The sequence below is a fragment of the Xiphophorus couchianus genome, chromosome 9, assembly GCF_001444195.1.
Source record: "Xiphophorus couchianus chromosome 9, X_couchianus-1.0, whole genome shotgun sequence".
Taxonomy (NCBI): domain Eukaryota; kingdom Metazoa; phylum Chordata; class Actinopteri; order Cyprinodontiformes; family Poeciliidae; genus Xiphophorus; species Xiphophorus couchianus.
Genome location: NC_040236.1, coordinates 23503276 through 23526685, shown reverse-complemented (window position 1 = coordinate 23526685; position 23410 = coordinate 23503276). Strand labels below are relative to the sequence as shown.

Below are 23410 nucleotides of genomic sequence, written 5' to 3'. Positions count from 1 at the left end.
GTTTGTTTGTTTTTTTCCAAGAAGGAGCCTGCTTAGTTCCATGTCAGTGGCATGTAAAAGTTGTTGTTTTAGCCATGAATTCTCAAAAGGTCTCCAGGGTTTTGAAGCAGAACGCGAGCTAAGTTTAAAGCAAACAAATTACTGAGCCCTTAAAGATATAAAACATTTAATGGTTAAAGCTGGAAAAGTTTTATAATGAGTTCTCGACGGGAGCAAGACGGACACTCACCAAGACTGGAGGCTGTGATTCAGGTCGGTATCATAACACTTCTTCACCGTCTTAAACTGAGTCATTGTTATTAGTAAAGGTCTGTCGAATTGAAGACGGCTCAGAGAGGCGCAGGTGTGGAGAATTAGGCTATTTAAAGAACTAGAACGTTCTTGAAGGGAATAGCATGTCTGGTATTTCTGACTGTAGCCTGAAGCTTGTTTATGCTAATATATGAGAGCCGTTTCATTTAAAATTTAATAAATAAACAGTTATTAATCAATAATTAAACATTCCATCAATTAAAATTCACGATAACGTAGAAACAGACATAAACAGTTACATTTTAGTGGCGAGTTTATCTTTGTCAATCACAGTTTTAGGCAATTATTTGTTAGTTTATGTGTTCGTTCCAAAATTATTTGATAGTTTGACTATTCGTGTGTGTCATAACCATTATGAAACGTGTGCAGTTATACTGTATTCAGAATGATTGACAGGTTTCTTCAAAAGTGTAAAACTTCAAATCTTTGATTTCTAAAGCGCAAGCGTATTGGGAACACTGCATATTCAATTCCAAAACAAAGCCTGAAGAAATCTTCGTCTAATTTATCATTACTGGAAAAAGCAAAAGAAATAAATATTCAGCTGTTCGAAAATGTGGCGGTGAGTGCATTTTTCTTAAAGAACTCAGACATTTACTGTGTATAGACCTGGGAAAACACGCTTGAAGATTCAGGTCTCCTCTAAATCACTGAAGAATTTAGTTGAGCAGCTGTTTTTGAGAACTGCTTCACATCTGTAGTCGACCAACTACTAACAGGTATTCCAGCTCCGGACAATTTGACTACAATCCAACATTCCTCTATAATTTCTTATTTTGCCTCTGAAACAGCAGGTTTGATGTCACCCCTGGAGTATTTTTTTTATTATTATTGGACTGGGGTCTGATGATTGGGCTGTAACATCAGTCTTGTTTTTCTGGATGTTGTTTTCTCACCGGTATGTTTATTGATAGTTTTCTCCACTCTTAGAACTTCTCCTCTTTGGCAGAAGGCAACATGATCCCTTTTCCATTTTGGATAATTGATCCATTCGAATGGCAGTTTTCCATTTTCTTCCATGTCTTTTCGGTTTTAGTTTCTATTTTAAAGCATTTGAGAAAATTGCAGAGCAGCCTATTATTTTCTGCACATTTTTATGTTTTACCTTCTCCAATCAACTTTTTAATCGTAGCACACTGTTCCTATGAACAATGTGTGGAACAATCCCAGAGGAATGCACCATAACCAGCATGTTCCACTTTGTCCTTAAATAAGGTCTGCCTGTTTGGAGCCTGTTTTTTTCATGGAATGAATGATCTAATTGATTGATCTCCACATCACTAATATTTCTGAACATGTCCCTTTCAACTTGATGACTCAGTTACTCAGAATCAGCAGCATGCATGTCATGACCGTTGAGTCTGTTGGTTTTCTATTATTCAACTACAACCTCTGCTTGGTTCTACCAAAAATATCTAGCGCTTAACCTGGTTAGTGATGCAGGACTGCTATTATTTTAAACACAACTGTACATATTTTAAAGCAGTTTTAAAATATGTACCGGGGATATCACTAGGAGTGAAAGATATTAGCCCTGGCTATTGGAATCCAATGCAGTGTGCATTAGTGTGCATCCAACATAAACTTGCTTCACTAATTATCATTAGTTGTAGATAATTTATAATAGTGATCTTTTATTTGATTCACTCCCCCCCCCCCCCCCCCCCCCTTGTTTGGATCTACTCCAGCCTTTCCTCTCCTAAATCTCTAAATGTGAACACTTTAATTGAGTTCATAACCTGGTATAATTTAAACAACTTAATAACTTTATTCAAATTCAAAAGTACTTTATTAATCCCAAAGGGAAATTAAATAATGAAGTATACATGCCAGGGCACTGCTTATTAAAAAACTTGCTAGTAATACTGTCAGGGTGAAAAAGCAATAAAATTTATAGGACAGAAAGGTACAAGAATACTGCCTCTATAATGGGAAATAAAAATTAGACCCTTATTAGCATATATAATTATAAGCATATATAATTAAAACAATATAATTTAATGATAATTGTACCAAAAATATTCCATAGTCTCACTATTTTTTTTAACAAAATGTAAACCTAAAATGAAAAAGTTGTGTGTGAAAAACACCCTAGCTGCTTACATAGGAATTGGGAAACTAACTTATTTATTTGATGGATTTTAATTTTAGCAAGTGTGACCATGTTTTCAGATACTGGCATTTTGGGAGTGCAGCAAATTACCGCAATGGGCCAGTTAAAGTCCAGACCCCATCCTGACTTAAATGCTGTGATAAAACCTTACAAGAGCTGTGCAGAAATGCGTGTCTTTGAACATCAATGAACTAAAGTAATGTTTTAAAGAAGAGTAGTCAATCATAGGAGTTTGGGAGCCCAGATGCCAGGGATCTATGGAGAGGCTCTGAAGGTCAGTTGGGACGTCAATGGAGCCTGCAGCAGTTTGACCTGAATTCACAGAAGAGCTTGGCATGTCAGCTTTGGGCCTACAGAAACCTGCCTAGCAACTCTGCAAGTCTAAGAAAGCTGAGTTTAAACAATCTTTAGATGTTATTGGCATGTTTCTTTTTACTTAAATATAGAAATAAAATCTATGTCGTGGAGAGCCTGAGCCAGAGTTGAATCTGGAAAAGAATCGGTGGAGGGAGTTTAAGATTGCAAGGTGACCTTCCAACCTCAAAGACTTTGAGCTCATCACCCAAGACAAATTGTCAAAAATATCAGTGGAAACATGTAAAAACCTGAGAAGCAATCATAAAAATGTTTTGATTGATGTCACGCAAATAAAGATTTTTCCACTGATTACAGAGAAGAATATAAATCATTTTTAACATGCCTCTTTCCAAAAAAATCTATGTATTTTTTTTTAAATGTATAACCCTTTTGCATAACCATCTAATTTCTTGGCAGAAATGAACTCCTTAGTTGAAATGAAAATCATTTTAGACATAAATCTGTCTATAATACCTTTAAAAAAAAATCCCATGAAATCACATGTCACCACATGTGATTTCTTTGTAAGGGTAATTTTAGGTAGTACCAGATATTGTCTTTTCTTTCCCTTAAAAAGGATCGAAAGACATGTGGCATAGGAACCCAGGAGGGGAATTGAAACGTCAAGGTCCATAGCCTCTGCATACGGGGCGCCTGCTCTAACCACAGTGGCACTCAATGCCTTTATGTAATTATGTAATTTATACCTATAAATATAGGAATTATAGGAACATTTACTAGGTTTATCTTTTGTCAAAAGAGCATCATTTGGAAGGGTTAATGTGTTGTAAAGCAAACACATCACGGTGCAAACAGTTCAGACAATATAAGGAGAAGTATTTAGGAGTGTAATATTATCTCTGGACTCCATAAACAAATTTGACTGTAGATTTTAATATGTATCACTTGTATTAAAAATGCTTTTGTCAACTTGTCTTGAGCAACAAACAGTGGTACAAATTAAGTTCTAGAAAGTTGTTTAACAAGAAAAGTTGAATATTAATGCGAATGAGTTGGTTTTTCACACTCCTTTTTTCAGCTTACATCATGTTAACAAACATTATACATCATGTTATAATGTTATTCCCTCATCATAAACATACCTGGAGTGTTGCTTTGATTCTTTCCTGCAGGTCTGAGAAATTCTTTAATCTCCGGGGCAACCATTCAGCTGTGCAAAATGCCTGGGTGAACCTAGCACTGCCTTAGAGGATGAAAATCTTCCTCAAACTTCCACTTCCTCTATGAAGTGGAAGTTTCCAAACTTCCACTTCACAGAGCAACCCTACCTTCATACTCCCCCACTCAGCTCCTTCAGACTAGCCAGCAGCAATTAGCAAACACCCTGGTGGAACTGCGCATCTGCTGAGCTCATTATACAATCTACTTCTCATAAAATGCTAGTAAAAACGTTGCTAGAGGGTTAATAGAGGAGCCATGTTGTGATGACTTCCTGAAGGCGGAGTTTCAGAAATAGACAGAGGCCCAATCTCAAGGCATTAAATTGCGAAGTAAATTTTTTTTAAGTTATGTTTGACGTATTTTAATAACTGAAGTTAACAGTTACTTGATTGTGCCACAAAATGGCACTATGTGCCTGGAAAACACATAATACTTCCCCTTTAAGTGATATGTTGGCCGTAATGTTGTCATTGTAGAAATTGGAGGAGACTCTGCTTCAGTCGGACAGCAGCTCAGGAGACAGAAGTCTGACACTTCAAGGGGATGTGGAAGAATCTGGAGCCACTCTTGTCCCTATCTCCTCTCGCATTTGTCAGATCATCACCTGCAACCTTGCTGAACAGCCTGCTGGTAGGAAAGCAAGCTTCACTTGTCATTCCCAGACAAAAGCACTGATTATGTGTTGCATTAGTTCTGCCTCGCACACTGCTGTATCAGGTACCGTCACATGCAAAGCCTGACACCTCTATACGCTTGGATCTGTTTCTCCAACCCAGGTGAGAACGTTGAGGTTAGCAAGCTGGAGGAGGGCGGTGCCCTGAGGGAGCATTCTTCTCCTGGCCAAATGGACGACGGCCAGCCACTAGTCAAACAAACCAGTCTCACAGAGAGGGTAGGAGCAACATAGGGGAGCAAGGATTTTTTAGGCCAAGGTTAAATTGTGGAATGTTATTTGCATTTTTAGTGTTCAGTGTACACATGCTGTTTTGGCTTAGTGTTTCTCCCTATATAGATAAATGCTTAGAGCTGCTTTAAAACATATTAATGGTTTACACATTACTCATTTGAAATTAGAAGTTCTTCTTCCACTCTCGTTGCAAATGAATGCATTTGGAAATATGATCACAGTAAACATCACTGCAGCACATCTCTCTCTAACAGGGAAAGCCTTTTAGGCATGAATAAGCAAATAGAAGATTAAAGCAAGTTTGTACTTGTGAGAAATCAAAGAAGGGATTAACTCAGAACAAACTCATGTTTTAATTAATGCACTTATGAAAATTAACATATTTTAAGTGTTTATGTGAGTGGTTGAATGTGGTAGAGGTACAATCTGCGCATCTATGTTGAGAATATGTCAGGATACATGTGTTTGTAAGTTCAAGTAAGAGAAACAAACGGGTTATGAAGGGTCTCCTTGTGGTCTGCTCAGGTAGACTCCGACCCCCCTTTGCTCCTGATATTCAGCGTCTACCTTCACTCCCTCCCATAGCTGCTGCTCCATGTAGCGGCAGCTGTTTAGGAAGAAAATTATGAAGGTCACTGGCCTTTTCCCCTGAGACCATTGAAGAAAAAGATCGTTTTTCACTGGGTATAAAGCACCTATTTTGTGACAACACTACCCTCATTCTGCTACTGCAGTTAGCAGATCTAAATGCATCCATCTATATTGTTGGTATTTTTAGATGGCTTTTAACAATACTACATATAAATAAAACACCCAAGTGTGTCTTATGTTTGTAGATGACGCTAAACCTTGAATCTGATTTAGTAGTTTTTAAACAGCCCAGAGATGTGTAGTAATGTCTGCCCACTGTGTTTATGGCTGGTTTCCAGATATGTTTCCATGCTGGTAGGAATTTCTAATAAGTAGAGCCATAAACAAATAACATAAAAATTGCTGAGTCTTAGAAAACTTAAGGTTGATTGATCAATCCACAGTGAGTGGATTGATGTTTTTAACTCTGAAAAAGTCCAGGTTAGTTGTTGCCAGTCTTTTATATGACCTTAGTTAAACAGTAGTCTTTTCAATCATCATAATCTTACACAGTGTCTTGCAAAAGTATGTATACTCCTAATTTGTTTCACACTTTGTAATGTTACAACCACAAACTTGAATGTAGTTTAATAGTTTTATGTGACAGGCCAAACTACGTGGGTCATAACTTCAAAATGGTATATGGTTTTCACATTTTCTCACAAGTCATCTGAAAATGTGCTGTATGAAGTCCCTGAGTCGCCTTGTGTGTAATCACCTTTTGCTGCTATCACAGATGTAGGAGTTTTTGGGTTTGCCTCTTAACAGCTTTGTACATCCATGTACTGACTTGTCCACAAAATAGTTCAAGTTTAGTCAGACCGGATGGAGAGCATCTGTAAAAATTTATTTTCAAGTCTTGCTACATATTCGTCATCGAATTTTCCCTATTTCAAGATGAAGTCACTTCCATGTTTCACCGTGTGAACGGTGTGTTCAGAGTTATGTGCAGTATTAGTTTCTTTCCACATATTGCATTTTAGGTCATCTCACCAGAGCAAGGTTTGCTACATGTTTGTTGTTTCCCATCAAAGTCCTAGAAACAGTTTATCTTATGACTTTTCTTTTGCTTTACTGTTGCCACCCTGTGAAGTCGCATAAAATTCCAATTTTAGGAAAAGTTTATGACAATGTTAGCGAGGAACTGTAAAAGTGATATGGAGTTCCACATTTAGCTCATCACAAAAAAGCTAAAGAATACAGAATTTTCACAAAATGTTTAAATGTCTTTGTTAGAAACATGGCTTTCTAGAACCTAGACGGTATTGAGGTTTGGTATTTGCCAGTCGACAACTATTTGCTATAAAAATAGTGACCATTTGGAAACATACATCATATCAAATCCACTAGCTTTCCCCCAGTCTTTGAGCTGTCAGAGAACTATTACCTCGATACCGCTAAGCTCAAACCTGAACTCTGAAAGCATTCCTACGTGCCTGGTAAGTCACTCTTCGTGATCTCTGGTGACCCCAGAAAATTGCTGCTGAGCCAGGATAAACCTTGACCTAATTTGTGTTTTGCATAGCCTGATGTTTCTGTATCCTGTGTGTTTCTTTTGCAGATATGCCAGTGTGCGTTTTCTCATACGAAGCAGCCTACTGCCTGCAAAACACTGCAATATTACAGTCAGGTGGATAAAGATGAATGTAGATTAATTATCTCTGACACCAATTGCCATTTGCCTAGTGCTCTCTAGAATCTTTTTACCCCATTCTTTCTTCAGAAGAATCCTGCCAAACAGGAGTAGATAAAGTCGGGTTTTAGAAATGTTCTCTGTCTTCTTTCGTCTTGCCACCCCCGTCTGTTTCCAGCCTGTTTTTCTTATCAATCCAGCTAATTTAGGCTGCAGTTCAACTGGAACAGGTCCAAAACATCTGTCGACGTGAATAGTAAAAATAAGTTACCTTCCCCTCTGAGAGTAGGCTTAAAAGCTTTACTTTGTTATGAAAAGCAGTTCGGTAGAACATATAACCTTTTACATTAGGCTTCTCAAGTTACCCGACTTTAAAGTCAAGCATTTAGCATACTTTCTAGTTATTTAAACATGTCTAAAACATATGGAACCTTGAGTGGATGGCCTGCCTGTGTGGGTTCTCTGCAGTATTGTCTTAGACTGGGTCCATTCGTGTTAAATGCCGCAGGACTCACTGGCCACGTGCTCATGAGTGTGCGGCACGTATTATTAGTTCACCACATTTACATTGATTATTTGTACCGCTTGCACATCATTACCGCAGCTGTTACCATGCATGACCAAAAAGTTCACTGTATTTTGATACGCTCATAACAGTTGCCCCCCCTTTCCCCCTTCCACTCTCTCTGTTTGTTATCCCACATTGTGTAATTATAGTCAGTGATGATACATAAACAGCTTTCACAATCAGCTGGGGTTCTTTTGCGGAGTCAGCACCCAGGGGACAATATGGGGGAAGAAAGAAGGGGCTTATGTTGTTCAAGTAGGATAGTAAGTTCTTCGGGCTGCTTGGGGGCGATGAACATCCGCTCCAGCTGTGTTTAGGAATCTGACAGATAGTGCACTCCATTAATTCCCTTTATTAAGCCTCTGGGCTCAGGCCAAGCCAGAGAAAACGATTGCAGCTGTAACCCTTCGCATGCCGACTGCAAGCCTCGGCCAGATGTCACCCTTGGAGAGTCTGACAGAAAGAAAGGGAACCGATGTTGTTGATGGCTTTCTGAGTGTCCCTGGAAACAGCAATACAAAAAAAAAAACATGGATTTGTTTTTTTGGAGAGGACAGGGGGGAATTAGAAAAGCTTCACAGATCTGCTCTTTTTATAAAACCCAGCTCAGTGTTTAGATAAACTGGACCGTTATCAGATCTGCACGAGAATATTGTAATCACAACTTGTTAACTCGATGGATTGAATTTTTTATATATTTTTTTTTGATCTTCCACATGGGCAAGGCAGAACATTTTGGCTGAAACACCAAAGCTTTCACAAGGGCCTTTAAAATGATTCTCTTGTTGCTTGTTGGCAGTTGAATCAAAGCAGGATTAGCCCTTGATGTTGTTTGAAATATTTATCAAAAGAGACAATACAAATCATGAATATCAAGAAATATAAAAACCTAACGCAAACCACATTTTAACAGCCTTAAGAATCTTGTGCTCAAGAAAAGGACGCACGAGAATGAAAAAAGTAAAAGGAACCCTAGCTAACATATGGCGGCATAAAACATGCCATGACATAAGGGGCTGTTTTTGTATGAATTGTGTTTTGAACATTATTACAGAATGGCACTTAGTGACCTCATGGGATTGGGCTCAGCTCACTTAAGGGAGCCATCGAGGCTGTTCAAAACTAATTGTACTCTGAAGCGGATCATAAATAGCTTAGGGCTCAGCAAGCACACTTCTGGGCCCCTGCTAAGTCCTGTAAGCCCCCCTGCGTCAGGGCAGATGGAATGCTGAGATTATTGGTTTCTCTCTTTTGCCTTTACAGTCGTCACTTGACGGGTGTGTTGTGAGAAACAGTGAGGTCACGCTCATCGGGTGATGCGGGGGGATTCGGTTTAGTGATGCAAGACAACCAAGTGAAACGATGGTGTCCACGGAGGACTGTTAGTGCGCCCCCCCCTTGGGAGCTTCCTGCACAGAGCATGGCTAATCTGCAGCAGCCCCGGCCTCATGCTTTACTGCCGAAGGGGGAAAGAAACCATAAAAAAGCGTCATCTCTGTGGTGTGTGGAATTGGGGCGAGGCTCTGGCAAGACGCTCACATGCTGGTGCTGCCGTGCATGAAAAAGGACAAACAACCCTCCACACCGAGTTAGGGCGGAGACCTTTATGAGTTGCCGAGGATACCTGGTCACCGAGTGCACAAAACGTTCTTTATGCTATTGATTTGAGAAATTCTCCTGACAATTTGCACTGCATGACCCACCCAGTGTGGAACTGAGTGATGCATCCAGACATTCTGTTTTCACTACTTTAATTTCTGGAGCCATGCAAAATACAAAAAATACTTAAACCTGTGTTAAGCTGAAAGTTACTGTTCCAGTTTAATCCTCATAACCAGAGGCGTGCACAGACATTTTGGGGGGCAGGTGCTCAAATGGAAAAAAAGGGGCACCTTGTGCAACACTTGGAACAGTCGGCTGAGTTAGTAATGTGAGATTTACAGAGTACAGCAATGCTACAGCACAGAATACAGCCATAAGAGGAATCATCTATACTTCTGCATGTAGCCAGTGTGGTATTTGACAGAAATTATTGTAAGAGAGCTAAGATGAATGAGATAAAAAATCGAAAAATTATGCCGGGTAGAATTACAAATATGTAAGGCACTGATAATAAAGCTTTTAAATCCAGAAAGGCTACTTTTGGCCACATAATATACACTATAAAATGAAAAAGATTTCAAAAGAGCACTTTTTTGTTCAGAGCAAAAAGGGCAGGTGCTCGAGCATTTCCTAGTGTTGATCTGTTGTTGATGATACTAGACCCAATTCTAAAATACTGTTTAAAGCTGCAGGATGTAAAATGGTTTTTTTTACATATTTGTTCAAACTGTCTCTCTGCCATGACATTATGGCACAAATAGTCTGTGAGAAAAAAAAATCGAGCTCCTCTGTCTTCTCCCAGTGCTACCTAGAAACAACCAATCAGAGCCAGGAGGCGGGTTTTGTGGTCTCAATCTTGGGTGGCGCTTATCATCCAAGCTCTACCTTCCCGCCTTGCTCTCTGCTAAGCTGCAGCTAGTCCAGCCTGTTGTAAATTCTAAGACTAGTGAGCATGGCCACCGATGATGGCAGATAAAAGGTTTTCTTATAACAGTAAATTGTTTCTCCATCTTTAGCACATTGAGCACGGCGTACATGAGGTTGAGTGACAGCGCTAAAACCCTCCTCCTGGCTCTGATTGGTTGTATTTGACCAGGAGTGGTGCTTTTCTTTAGACAGCAATAGCAGCTCAGGGAGGAGGTAGGGGAGATTGATCTTTTCACAGATTCTCCCTCAAAGCATGCTGTCATGACATGGTGACAATTTTAGTAGATTTTAAATTATATGGTTTTAGTTGCCTGTACAAGATTCTCACTGTATAATCTACAATGGAAATATCACATTCTGATGGTATTGAACTGTTTCATCACATTTCAACAAATATTTCAACCAAAAATATTCTAAAATGATCCAAATGACTTATTTAAAAGCAAAAGCAAAATTAATGTTTATTCATTCTCTTGCTAATAGAATATACAGGTAAGACCAGAATTATTCACACCCCTGGCCGATTTAGGTTTATAGTGATGCTTTAAAGCATTTTTTTTTTGATTTATGCAATATTAATGTTTTGGAGCGACAATTACAAAAATGCTTCTATTCCTAGTGGCTACCCAGCAGTCAGATACTTCATAGAAATAATTCTTGCTAAATAAAATTAAAAAATATATTTTTTTACCTTTGCAGGATGTTTTTTAGTTTCCAGACCATGACCTTTCATGGTTTTTCTCAATCAAAAATGACTCATTCTAATAATTAAGCCTCTCCTGTGTCTTGACCCAGTAACCATTGCTTTGTAATCCTAGATCTTCAGTCAGTCCTTATTGATGTTCTGTGTTTATCTTGTCATGCCCCTCCCACCCTCTGTGTCTCTGTTGTAAGTTCTCATTTGATTTTTTTTTTTTTATTAAGTCATCTCAACACCATTTTTCCCTGCCTGCTTGAGTCATCAGCAACAACAAAACAACCCATCTCGTTAAAAATGACTTTAAACTGCAGGACTGGTGCGCCATAAGTTTTTAAAACTTTTATATCCCTTCATGGTGGTAACAAGCAGAGCCTAATTTTATGTATTTATCGTACTTTTGTTAATAGGGTACTACATTGTTGGATTATTCCAAGATTGTTTTTGAGTCTTGTTGGAACTAACTGGTTGCTTTCCCGATGTTTTTATTCTCTTTCGTATTGGGCAATCTTTTTTTTTTTATGTTGTTCCAACACCTCAAATACATGAAGTCAGAAGGTAATTCTTGAATTAAATATCCTAACCATTCAAGGTACATATATAAGGTGTGGGCTTGTCAGCAAGTCAGTGTTATTGCTACATCTTTTCCAAAACACGCACGATCAGTGACTCTTTACACAACTGTTGTTTCCAGGAGTCCCTTTTTCAACCGCAGCTGTCGAACTTCTGTGTATTTCAAACACCGCCCATGTTATTCCTTCCTACCCGTTCCCCGTGGCTGTCACCTCAACAACGGGCAGTAAACATGCTCTTATGCTCTCTGGGTCCTCATAGAAAAACAGCTCTTCCTCGGGCCAAGTACGTGATAGCACCTAATGTAATTTGTAGCATAAATGTCTGAAAAAGGGCATTTGAAAATGTGCGAATAATGCTGGCAACGTCATTGAGTCCAGTGTCGAACAGTGAGACCATTGTCTTGGCTCTCTTGGAGCCTACTGGAGAGATTAAGCATCCCGAGAAGAGACGAGGTACAGAAGACAGTAGAGAAGGGGGCGTAGGGGGTCTCGGGACTGATTTGAAAGGTTTAGATGGTGGTTTGGAGTGTTTTGAAGGGGAGGGGTCTCCTTCTTGTTCAATCTCTTCCTCTCTTTGTACATGAGGAGTCAGCAAGGGCAGTTGGAGGCACACAGTGTGTTGTAGTGCTCTGGGGCCATGTGGTTTCTATTAGTGAGGACAGGGTGTCTGGCACCAACACAGAGACTGGGTGGTGCAGAGGGAGCTGAGGGCGTATTAGTTTGAGGGGTTACAAGACGTCGGGATTTTAAGATACATAAGAGATTCTGAGATACTACTGTGAAAAGTAGAAGGATGTTTCAATGATTTTAAATGCATTGATTGAAAAAAATATCACATATCGACACCAACATGCAATCATATATTTATCTGTGTTCACTGACTGAAATTACTTGATAAATAGTGTATGGTCTGGTGGGCTTTGCGTTTGCCTGAAGTTAGTATTGTTGTTGTTTTCATCTGTGAGGTAAACATTTTATTTTGCTTAAGTAGTTTAACTATTTCTGTTTCTAACTAGAGCCTGTTTTAAATGGGATTTTAAATCAGGTTTTTAAATTGGTAAATGAATGTTTAGTAATATAGATTATGAAGAAAGTGCTGAGTAAAAGTGTTTGCTCTTTTAAAGATTTGTGCTTTTTTCTTTTGCATCTTCATGACACTTCCATCAACTGTCCTAATAAAAAAGTGCAATATTTTAGTGCATCGAAAGAAATGATCAGACAATTTTAAGTAAAAAAAAAACAGTTTTCAAATGTTTATTAGGAGAAAGAGGCATCAATCAATAACTTTTTATGTAGTACATTTCAGCAACAAAGAAGTTCAAAGTGCTTCACATCACAAAAACACAAAAATAAAAAGTCATAAAACATCATACAGTCATCAATTGAGAAACCAGTAACAAACATTACATTTTGTCGAGTGCCATCATCAAAATCATCAATACATATCAAATATGTTACTCAGTGTTTCAGTTATTATGGGCGGAAACCAACTCTAAACTGCTGGGGGTTTTAGTCTTGAGTTCAAGGAACTCAGTGTTTTGACAGTTTTGCAATTTTCTGGGAGTTTGTTCCAGATCTGTGGTGCATAGAAGCTGAATGCTTTTTCACTATGTTTGGTTCTGATATCAAAACCAAATTATGGTTAAACTCATAATCCATCACACCAGACACTATTTTTACTCTGCCTATAATTTTGTTTCTAGTATGGAAAAGAGAGCTAAATTTTAAAGTATAGAAAAACAATGTGAAAAATATCAAGTTAGAAAAGACTTTTATAATTTACCTCTTTTTAAGAACTTTTTAAGTGGTGTCAAAAACTTCCCAAATAATCAAGTAAAAATCTTCAGGGGCGTTGTAGCAGTCAAACTCTTCTTGCATTTACTGGCCATCTTTTGACATGTTTTCAGTTGTATTCTGACTATTTCTCTTGGGGAATAAACTCCAAGTACGCAAGACATATGATGACTGCGCCGCTTCAAAATGTTTGATTCAGAAGAAACATGCTGGTTAAAAATTTAAAAAATCCTTTAAGCTTAGACTTTCTAGGCACATGAATAATTTATGTTTGACTGTAATGCTGTTTGAATCTTATCTGCACACTTCTTAAGCCATTAATTAACTGTGATAAGTCACATTTTTTCTTAGTTCCATTTCACTGGCTGCACCACAGGCTTACTATTGATTATTATTTTTTTATTACTGCAGTATCACTGTTTTCCTACTTGCAACCAGAACGTTCTCAACACACGTTACATCATTCCCACCTCCGAGCTCAGACTTCCGAAATAACTTGAACACAGCAGTAGAAACAAGAAATCATTTAAATACAGCATGTCTGACAACATGAAGTTAGCCAAGAGAACTCAAAAAGCAACACATCATGCCCTGATCTAATACATTTAACAACAAGTGAGAAGTCTTGAACTTTTCTTTTGGGCTCAATCAATCCACAGTGAGAGCCATCATCTACAAATAAAGAAAACATGGAAGAGTGGATGAACTTTCTCAGGAGTGGTCAGCCTAACAAAATCCCTTTGAAAGCACTGACAACTGAACCAGGAGGACGCAAAAGAACGTAGAGCAATATCTAATGACATGGCGGCTTCACTTACCTCAGAGAAAAGAAAGAAAAAGAAGATCATAAAGTTATGTCTCACATTTCACAAAAATTTATTCTACTTTACTGTGGTTCACTTCTCCTTAGTGATTCTAGTTTAATTGTTTATTCCTAGTGTCTACTTATTCTTTGTTATGCTTAGATTCATTTTCCAAGTTCCCATATTTTCTCTCCTTGCTGCCTCACTCTCTTCCTGTCTTTCTTTCTCTCCCCCTCTCTCACTCCTTAGCCTGCCTTCTGCTCTCTCCCTTCACACCTGGAGCCCGTTTCTATCAGCCATCTTGTTCCTTGTTCAGTAATTAAGCTCCCAGTATATGTACAACTCATTCTCAGTCAGTCCTTGCTGGTTCCCCCCATTATTTCTCTATTGTGATCTGGCTCCCTGTGTTCCTCTGGCTTTTTGTTCTTCGTTTTTTCATTAACTATTCATAAACAACTCTCCGCCTCTGCCGCTCTTGCATTTAGGTCCTACTCCACCACAACACCATAACAAAGACACTGCATCGGAGAACTCCTGGAGTCTGAAAAGATGAAACTGTCTAATGCACCTATGAATCGGTTACCTATGGCATCAAGCAAGTAGAAATACATGCGTGATGCCATTTCAGTTTATGTAGAAGCAGGATAACCATGGGAACTTAATTTGCGAAATACTTGGATTATTTTAACATGGTCTGGGTGTTTTTCAAATGATCATGTGGCATATTAAATTGGTTGACAGTAAGCAGATATCGAAATGATATGAAATACATTGATTTATATCATTACAGCTGCATTGTTTTAAAATAATCATTAATATAATTAGGCTTCAGGGTAACACAAATATGTGTCCATTTATTGTTGCTTCTTCACGTTTGGGACATAGCTATAAAGAACATTTTTTATCAAAATCAATGTTGCCTTATTTCAGACCCCAAAAGCAGATGTTTATAAACAGTAAAACAAAAAATCCTATAATTAGATACTCATTTGAAACTATTTTTGGTAAGTCAAGTGTATTTGTATACCACATTTCATTAACAAGGCAGTTCAAATTGCTTTACATGAAAAAACATAACACAATAACCACTTATGAAAACAATAAACATTGCATTTTGTAAAATACCATCATCAAAATCAAGAATATTCATTATCAAATATATTTTGTATGTTCCAGTTGTTTTTATTCAAAGAGATCTGTAAACCGTTATTAGTGTTAGTATTAGTTGAGTCCTTAATTATTATTCTGTAATTCATGGAGAACCTGTTGCAAACTTAGTTTTCCACTTAGGACAATAAATGATGACGATTTAAAAAATCTCTCTTTGTTGATTAGGTTTGCACATTTACTTAGTTTAGTCAGTCCTCGTAGTCTATCTACCAAAGTGAATGTAGATCCGTAATCTGACCAGTAATAAGGTTTCTCCATTAATGTCAGTTAAAAGCAGACCTTTAGCTGTTGCCAAATAGCTAAATGTTACCAGTTTCCCAGTGGTAAAGGTTAGTTTGTTTTTATATTCCTCTGCAGGCTCACCTGGACTCAACTGAGCTTCAGAAGCGTGTTGAGCAAGATCTTAACATTGTTATCCAGAAACAGACTGCTCTGCTACAGGAGGAGCAAAGCCGGTGAGTGACAGACACTTTGTGCTTTACCTAATAAAGAAACTCCTCATGCTTTTGTGTTCAAATGTAGCATGCATTCAGTTATTTAAAACATGCTCAAATGCTTCACATCAGCAGCAGTTGTAACATAGTTACATCTCTATTTCTTAAGCAACTATGTCTGATATTAAATAAACCTCACATAAACTTGTTTTTCCATATCCAAATTGCCTAAAAATATTACTCCTTCTTGAGTTTAGTTGCATGCAATAAAAATGTCTTGGTCAATGTGTTATAAAATATTGAAAACTAACAATGCTTTTCTTTCATATTCACAATTATACACTGCTTTATGTTGCTTCATCCCATTAAATTCAAATAAAACGCAGACTAGTTTCCATTTGTAACACAATGGGAAACACTTCAAAGGGTATGAATAGTTTTGCAAAGCATTGTGCACCTTAAGTCTGTTCTAAATGTAATTCCGAAGCTTTCACACACAACGTTGAAACTTTATCCCATCTCCCCATTTCACATCCATGTAAACATTGCATCATCCCATAAAGCCAAATGTGTACTTGGCCGTCTCTCACACTGTTATATATAGGAGTAACCATGTGGCAGAAATTATATCGGCGTGGGCAGAGTGGGAGAGAACTGTGTGAAGATTTTGTAATCTGTCAGATCTGGTTGATATTGAATGTAACTTGACACAGTGCCACACGTGTTGTCTAAAAGCATTGTCGGCCAGAATGGCTAGAACTATAGATTTGTGAGTGACATCCTAGCGGATTGAAGTTTATTCTACTTAGAGAAGCTTCAAGAGAGTGTTTTTTTTAATTATTATTGCTATTTGATATGACATGTTGTTTGCAGGAGTGCCAGCCTAAGCCAAGTCAACTCTCTGCTACGGGAACAACTGGGCCAGGTAGACATTGTCAACAAGGACCTAATGGAGAGCTTAAGGAAGGCCCGCGAAGATGCTCAGTGGTTTCATACTCGCCTGCGCAAAGAGAAAGAGGTGGGGGGAGGGAGCACTTAAATGAAGGGCTTGAACTTAAAAGGCAAAGGGAAAGTTCAAGTTCACCCCTTAGTGCTGAAAAATTGCACAATTAAACTCCTGCCGAGTTCACATGGGGTTGGAATTCCATTCATAGCCAGTTTCTTGAATTTACTCTCGTTCCCTGTTAATTTTTTTTTTTTGAGTTGTTGTTTTGTGTGAAAACATTCCAGCTGCTGAGAGGGAGGGGGGAAAAAAATTGTGCAAACAATCCAGCTTTCCTTGCTGTAAAATGTTCTACATCTGTGGACTGAGGGAAATCCAATTAGTTGTAAACGTGCCAGGGCGAGTCCAGGAGTTCCAGCATTTGCATGTGTTTAGGGATGACAATAAAATGGAAACGTTGCAGTAAGCAAGCCACAACAACTACTGCAGGCTTTTTCTTCACGAGACCCCGGCGTTGTGTCTGCAGACGTACACCTCCCGGTCGAGTCGTGAGCAGGCTCGCGTCAGGGCGCTGTGGCGCCAGGCCGCCTCCCTGCGGAGCACTTTCACCCACCTAAAGATTTTCACTGACAGGTGAGTGGGGCGCGGAGCCAGAAATTCTTCAGCAATTTTTGGGTATGCAAAGAGCCCCCACCTCGTCTATGTTTCACTCTCACGACTGCAACAGCATCTCTGATCAAAGGATCAAAGCAGAGCAGGTCATCAGGGTGAGCGTTCACCCCACCCCCGCCGCTTATTCTTTCCTCAACTGGTACAGATGGCTCAGTGTCGTTATTCACTGTAAAAATCGTCTATCAGAAGAGAATGTGAACTCTTAAACCCTTGAAAGCCCCTTAGCATTTAACTACTATATTATGTCTTCAGAACAGTGTTTAGCTTTAATAATAGTTGGTCATTATAGTAGCTGTTTCTCATCAGATGATTTACAACAGTTCAAAATTACCCTGAAAAAGAAATTAATTAAATTGACATTCTGGCTCATAAATTTTTAGCTCATTTGTCCTGGCACTGCAAAAACACTACATTTTAAGTGTTTATGTCTGGTTCCTTTTGCAAATACAAAATTGCTCCTATATTTTGCAGAAAGGTTACTTGCAATTTAGTTTTGTCTTATCTCAAGTGTACCAAAACATTTGCTCTAGAAACTAGACCAAACATACCTGGTTAGAATTAGTTTTTGCAGTACATCAATTCAACAGTTCAACAGTTTTCATATGTTCATAATCATATGACTCTTTTGAATAGGACTCTGTCTGATATGCGAGGTGAGTGTGCTGCTGTTAGTCAACTGCTGCATGCTACATGCCAGAACTTGGAGACCAGAATACCACAAAAGAGTGGATCGGAGAAGTCAGCACTGGAGATGCAGCTGAAGGACAAGCTGAAGGAGACCATGCAGCTTCAGGTTTCCTGGGATGCAGAGAAAGTTGAACTAAACTCCAGGTAAAGCCGTAACAGTCTTTCTACGTAGCCGTATTTCTTCAAAGCAGTTACATTGCACTTAATAACTTTCAAAAGCCCAGAAATTCTAGAATATTCTTTAAAATGTAGAAACAGGAATCTGTAATTTGCTCATCTGTTTGAGTCTTTAACAGACACAAACACAAATCAAATCTTTTTCGGTACTATTATTTACCAATCCTGCTTAATCTACAAACTCAGTCTTTCCAAGGAAGGATGGGTCACAGCTCGTCCAAGGTTTGTTAAAAGCTTTGATGTAATGTCGGAGAAAAATTTAGGGAGTATGAGGAAAAACTCAGCATCATAAGGCCGTAGCTGGAAACCGTTGTTGAATGTGTGTAATCTTCAGGTTTCAGGCAGTCCAGTGTGAGAATGTATGAGAATCTGTCATTCCACAGGGATGCATGTAGCCACGTGGGATTAGGAGTAACTTGGTAAAACATGGTCTCTTAACAGTTACCCACCACGTCCAGAAACGTAACCTGAAATTGTTGCTCAAGAAGGTCACCTAGAAATTAAAGCTTTTTGTGCACAAAGTGGTTTCAGTTGAATGAAGACATTTTACATAAAGTTTGTGGTCGCAGGAGTCCATCTGCTTTTGTCAGATACATGCATTGTTCTTTGAGTTGTGCTTCGTTCATCAAAGAGAGGAAACATCCTCTGCTGTAATCAGGTACTAAGTAGAGAATGTATGATGGTGCATGTCTGTGGAATTTCAAAGATACAGTAGCGAGTAAAAAGATACATATTCTTTTTTTAGCTTCGTGTTTTTATTTTCAGTTGACCATTTTCACTTTATCGGGTTACAAGCCCAAACTTTTCATCGTCAAGGTCTCTGCAAGTCCCAAGCAACTCAAGGACATGGATAAGTATGTCCAGATCTTAACCTTGGAGGGGTCAACATTCTGGACCCTCCATCCCCACAGTGAAGCATGGTGGTGGAAGCAGCATGCTGTGGGAATCATTTTCTTCAGCATGGCTAGGTACTCTGGCCAGAGTTGATGGAGATAAATGCATGACAATTCTTGAAGAGTTCTGTTGAAAATCAGAGGCAATTTTTAAACCGATGTGACTTATTCCCTCTAGATCCATTCTGACTTAGCTTGAGCTATTTTGGGAGTAAGAATGGGAAAAACATTTCTCCCACTTAATAGGTAAAGCTGGTAGAGATGTGAATACTTTTGTATTTACAGCAGAAAGATGTCATAAAAGTGTATACTAAAAAAACTAAAAAAAAGGGTAGTGTCTTTAGTATGTATGGCAGATGTGCCTGTATTCCAACTTGAATGTGTTACCAGACTCAATTTTAAGATTTTTTTTTAATTGCATAAAGAGGATCATCGAAGATCATCTTCTTCATCGAAACTGCATTTTATATCAGTTTAAGGTACTAATTAAATAACTGTGTTAGAAATAGAGTTTGTAGAACATGAAGGTCTTGCATTGAATATATTCTGAAAACGTAACAGTCATCTGCAGACTTTATTCCTTCTAGCTTGTGATGTTCCAGACCTTTTTTCCCTCCTGAACATTTCAAATAGAAGACAACTAAGAATATTGGTGTCTTTACATCTCAGATCTAAGCTGCTTTTGATATGATCATCAAAGGTCTTTGTGAACTCTACAATTTCAGGTGCAGAATTTGATAGTGTTGATGGTATTATAGGAGGACAACATGCCAATCTTTGAATTTGTACAGTGTTTGAGGAGATGTGTGTGTGTGTGTTGGGGGGGGTCTGTGTGTGTGTTTTATATTTATTTGTATGTGTCTCCTTTGTATAATGATCAATTAGAATCTTGGAGCTGTCGGATACCTTGAACCACTTCCAGAACCAGAACAGTGAGAAGGATGCAAGCTTTCACACCATGCGTGTGAGTCTGGAGAAGATGGTAGGACTCTGGAGGAGGCAAATACACGGGCAGTAATAAGGGCTAAAATTGGCTTGAGTCTGTACTGCAGGCTTGATAAACTCCACAACTTCCTAGTCTAGAGGGCTGCAATCTGGGGAATGTCAGACTTGCCCCATGCATGTTACTTATCTAACCTAAATGCTTTCCTCCTTAGGAGATGATGAAAGCAGAGGATAGAGCAGAGATGGCAGTAGTTCACACTGAGGTTCAAGGCCTGCAGCACATTTTATACCAAATACATCAGGTCAGTACAAAATGGCATAGGCTATGTGCACACAGCAGTTCTAGACTCTCAGTTCCAATTTTTTGCTGATTTTTTTTCCTTGTTCATACATACAATGAACGCAACAAGACTTTTGTATGAACAGTTTATGTTCACAAAGGGATCAACATATGCAGAAGAACGTCTATGTCTTACATCAGCTCATTTTTATGGAAGTATTGATAGACAGAGCTGTTTATGGATCAATTTTAAAGTTTATTCAGCAGTGGGAGCCGACAGTATTGTCACAAGTTAATAACAAAACAACGGAAGCTTCACAGTTCTCATGTTACTTCACACTTCCATGAACTTTGTAACTGACGGCCATCTTGGTAGGCAGTTGCTACGGAGTTGGTATTACAACAATAAACAGCCACAAAGTTAGAACTAACTTTTGCCTATTTCCTACCCAACCTATAAAAAATATAAGTACATTACAATTATCACTCAATTTCAATTTTTGAGTATTCTACCCACCTATGTGTAATGCTAAGTTAAGTATATATATTTTCTGTAGTAGTCACTGACAAACTACCTTCTTTAGGCTAAGACAGACATGTGGCCTACGTGTGTGTTGCTAGATGTACTTACTCTGCTGATAATCAGAACCTTGTTATGAACAAGAGTTCAGGCATCGTTTAAAAAGCTGTTGAAACACTGATTGCATGCGTCCATAGATTTCAGGTCATGAAGCTCCTCCAAGGTATATGCACTCTTTTGTGTTCACTTAGTAAATGGTAAATGGACTGAACTTATATAGCGCTTTTCCAGTCATTTTGACCACTCAAAGCGCTTTACACTAGAGTCACATCCACCCAGTCGCACTCACAAACACACACACATTTATACACCGATACGCAGATCGGTAGGCAATTTGGGGTTAAGTGCCGTGCCCAGAGGCACATCGACATGTGGCAGGAGGAAGCTGGAATCGAACCTACAACCTTCCGATCGCAAGACGACTACTCTACCATAGAGCCACAGTCGCCCGAGTGAATTATGTCAGAGTTGGCGATCGGAGGCAGCTTGTCCACATCGTCGGACATATCTCCATTATCTATCTCATACGGGTCGATCCTGACAGCAGTGATTTTGTTGGTATACATTTCTCTTGCACATTGGTCAAGAATGTTGGATATACTTTCTTTTTGTTGGTCTCGCAGCCATGGTTCATATATACCTGTAACTTCATTTACCTACCAATATGATGCAAAGAAGTAACACAGACTTCTTTTGTAATTTCATCATCACCATTTTCTCATTGTCTCACAACAATGATGTAAAAGTCGAACACGCCTCTTCACTTTGGAAACAACCAGACATATATACAAATTAGTACCACATATGGAAGTGACACTGATTGGAGACTGGAAATGGGTCGATCTTTCCCTTTTATGGCCTCCCATAGGTGACATAAGGGAAAGAAAAACTAATTTACCTGCTGTGTGAACGCAGACATTAACATTGATTCAATTTTTTTTTCTAAAAAAAGATTGGTTTTTTGTAACATCTTTTTTTTATTCTTCTAAATTTCTAGTTGGTTCAGGGTGAGAACTCTGACTCTGAAAGTATGTCCACCTCACTTCCCCGTGGCAAGTTTCCGTCAGGAAACAGCACTCTCATAGCTGTACAGAATGTACTTTCTAAGCATCTGAAAGAATCTCAGGTATCACAAATTCCTGCTCTATAAAAATGTTGTGTCAATCCTTCTTACTAATGATGAGTCATTCACATACAAACACAGGAGGTGCATGCCCGTTTGACAAAAGCTCTGGAGCAGGTGGACACATTTAAAGAGCAACTTCAGGAGAAGAATGATGAGAGGACTGAGTTGGAGCAGATGATCCAGGAAATGCAAGAAAGACATCAGGAGACTGAAAAAGCTCTAGAGGAAAGCCTCAAAGAAAGTAACCAAAGTCTCTGCACATTGGAGCTCCTCTCCAGGTAAATTTTTATAAAGCAGCTTTTCCTTTTTATTACCCACAGGATTCCATGAGTATTTGCAAGAAAAAGACCCCAACTAATGTTCGCATATTATACAGCTTTGCAAAAAGACATATATCTTAATCTTGTCCTCTGTGACCCCGGATTACTTCATTCTTTTGTTTTTCTCTGCCTCCTTCATTCTGTGTGTCCCACAGTGAGAGAGGGAGGCTGGAGAAGCTGCGTTCCGGGCTGCAGCAGGAGGTGGACTCCCAGCGAGCGGAGCTGGATGTACTGAGGAGTTCGTCACTGGACCTCCAGAGACAACGAGACCTCCTGAGGCAGCAGAGGGAGGACCTGGAAACGCAGCTGTCACGCCAGCACGCAGAAGCCCGCAGAGGGTACATTCGAGTTCAAACAATGACCTTTGCATAACAAACATCCTGTCAAGCCCAATTGATTTCACGCGTCATGTTGTTAAAACTCAGATCGCTAGCACATGTCAGAAAATTGAAATTCTAAATGATTTTTATAGAAACGCTCCTACTAAAAGGTAGCCTTTCTCCTACAGTATTTTCATGATGTAGCTTAAGAAATGTTAGATTATCCGAAGATTTGTAATGAAATAAATACAAGAGTTTGGCATAAGGCAACACGATTTCTCAATTTTCTTAGGTGGAGATATTTCAAGGTTTTGGGATTTTGGGAGTTGCTGGAAACAAAGCAAGCTGGAAAAGACTTGTATCAATTAGCAAGATGAGAGAGATTGAGTTGAAAAGGACATGCTGCAAGTTAATGATTAAGGATGGTGATGAAAGTGCATTAAGAGGTGAGGACAGTGTTGAGAAGATGGGAGGAGTATGTTCAAAAGCTGACGAATGAAGGAAAGTGAGAAAGAAAAGAGGACAGGTTGAGGAAATGGAGTGAAACAAAAGGCACATGAGGACAGGATGAAAATTGGAGAGATGGATATGGAAACCAGTTGTTGAAAATGGGTTTAAAACAGACGGGATCAGAATGAAGTAATGAAGTAATGAAGTTAATTTAGTACTTATGTACTGTTCGTGAGAATTTGTACTTTACTTGAGTAGAATTTGTTTTTGGAAAACCTAAAAAAGTTCATTACATTTTGAAATTAAAATCAAA

At 38.8% G+C, this 23410-nt stretch overlaps 2 protein-coding genes and 2 long non-coding RNA genes across 4 annotated transcripts in view; 2 read left to right on the top strand and 2 right to left on the bottom strand.

Annotated features, from left to right (window-relative positions):
* The window catches only part of LOC114150657 (uncharacterized), a 31116-nt gene extending 29928 nt beyond the window's left edge, over positions 1 to 1188 (bottom strand). The window contains exon 1 of the long non-coding RNA XR_003596801.1: positions 230 to 1188. This is a non-coding gene — a long non-coding RNA (uncharacterized LOC114150657). The remainder of the gene's footprint in view (positions 1 to 229) is intronic.
* On the top strand, positions 115 to 17127 carry LOC114150656 (putative ciliary rootlet coiled-coil protein 2). The gene is made up of 5 exons (XM_028027234.1): positions 115 to 252; positions 4441 to 4594; positions 4741 to 4856; positions 15628 to 15725; positions 16578 to 17127. Exons 1-5 carry the CDS (start codon positions 196 to 198, stop codon positions 16741 to 16743), a joined length of 591 nt encoding a protein of 196 aa, XP_027883035.1. The 5' UTR covers positions 115 to 195; the 3' UTR covers positions 16744 to 17127.
* Positions 7421 to 11292, bottom strand: LOC114150658 (uncharacterized). The gene is made up of 2 exons (XR_003596802.1): positions 10923 to 11292; positions 7421 to 8204 (listed from the first exon to the last, which is right to left on the bottom strand). It is a non-coding gene; the product is annotated as an uncharacterized LOC114150658 (long non-coding RNA).
* The window catches only part of crocc2 (ciliary rootlet coiled-coil, rootletin family member 2), a 28516-nt gene continuing 22178 nt past the window's right edge, over positions 17073 to 23410 (top strand). The window contains 8 exon segments of the mRNA XM_028027222.1: positions 17073 to 17150; positions 17153 to 17280; positions 17953 to 18150; positions 19962 to 20058; positions 20234 to 20323; positions 21879 to 22007; positions 22086 to 22285; positions 22483 to 22665. Of these exon segments, the coding sequence (XP_027883023.1) occupies positions 17073 to 17150; positions 17153 to 17280; positions 17953 to 18150; positions 19962 to 20058; positions 20234 to 20323; positions 21879 to 22007; positions 22086 to 22285; positions 22483 to 22665 (1103 nt within the window).

Excerpts from the sequence above, each read along its gene's own strand:
- LOC114150656 (XM_028027234.1), top strand. The coding sequence starts at position 196 with ATGAGTTCTCGACGGGAGCAAGACGGACACTCACCAAGACTGGAGGCT. Across the intron at positions 4,595-4,740 it reads CCTTGCTGAACAGCCTGCTG|GTGAGAACGTTGAGGTTAGC; the intron begins GTAGGAAAGCAA and ends TCTCCAACCCAG. Across the intron at positions 15,726-16,577 it reads CTACAGGAGGAGCAAAGCCG|GAGTGCCAGCCTAAGCCAAG; the intron begins GTGAGTGACAGA and ends TGTTGTTTGCAG.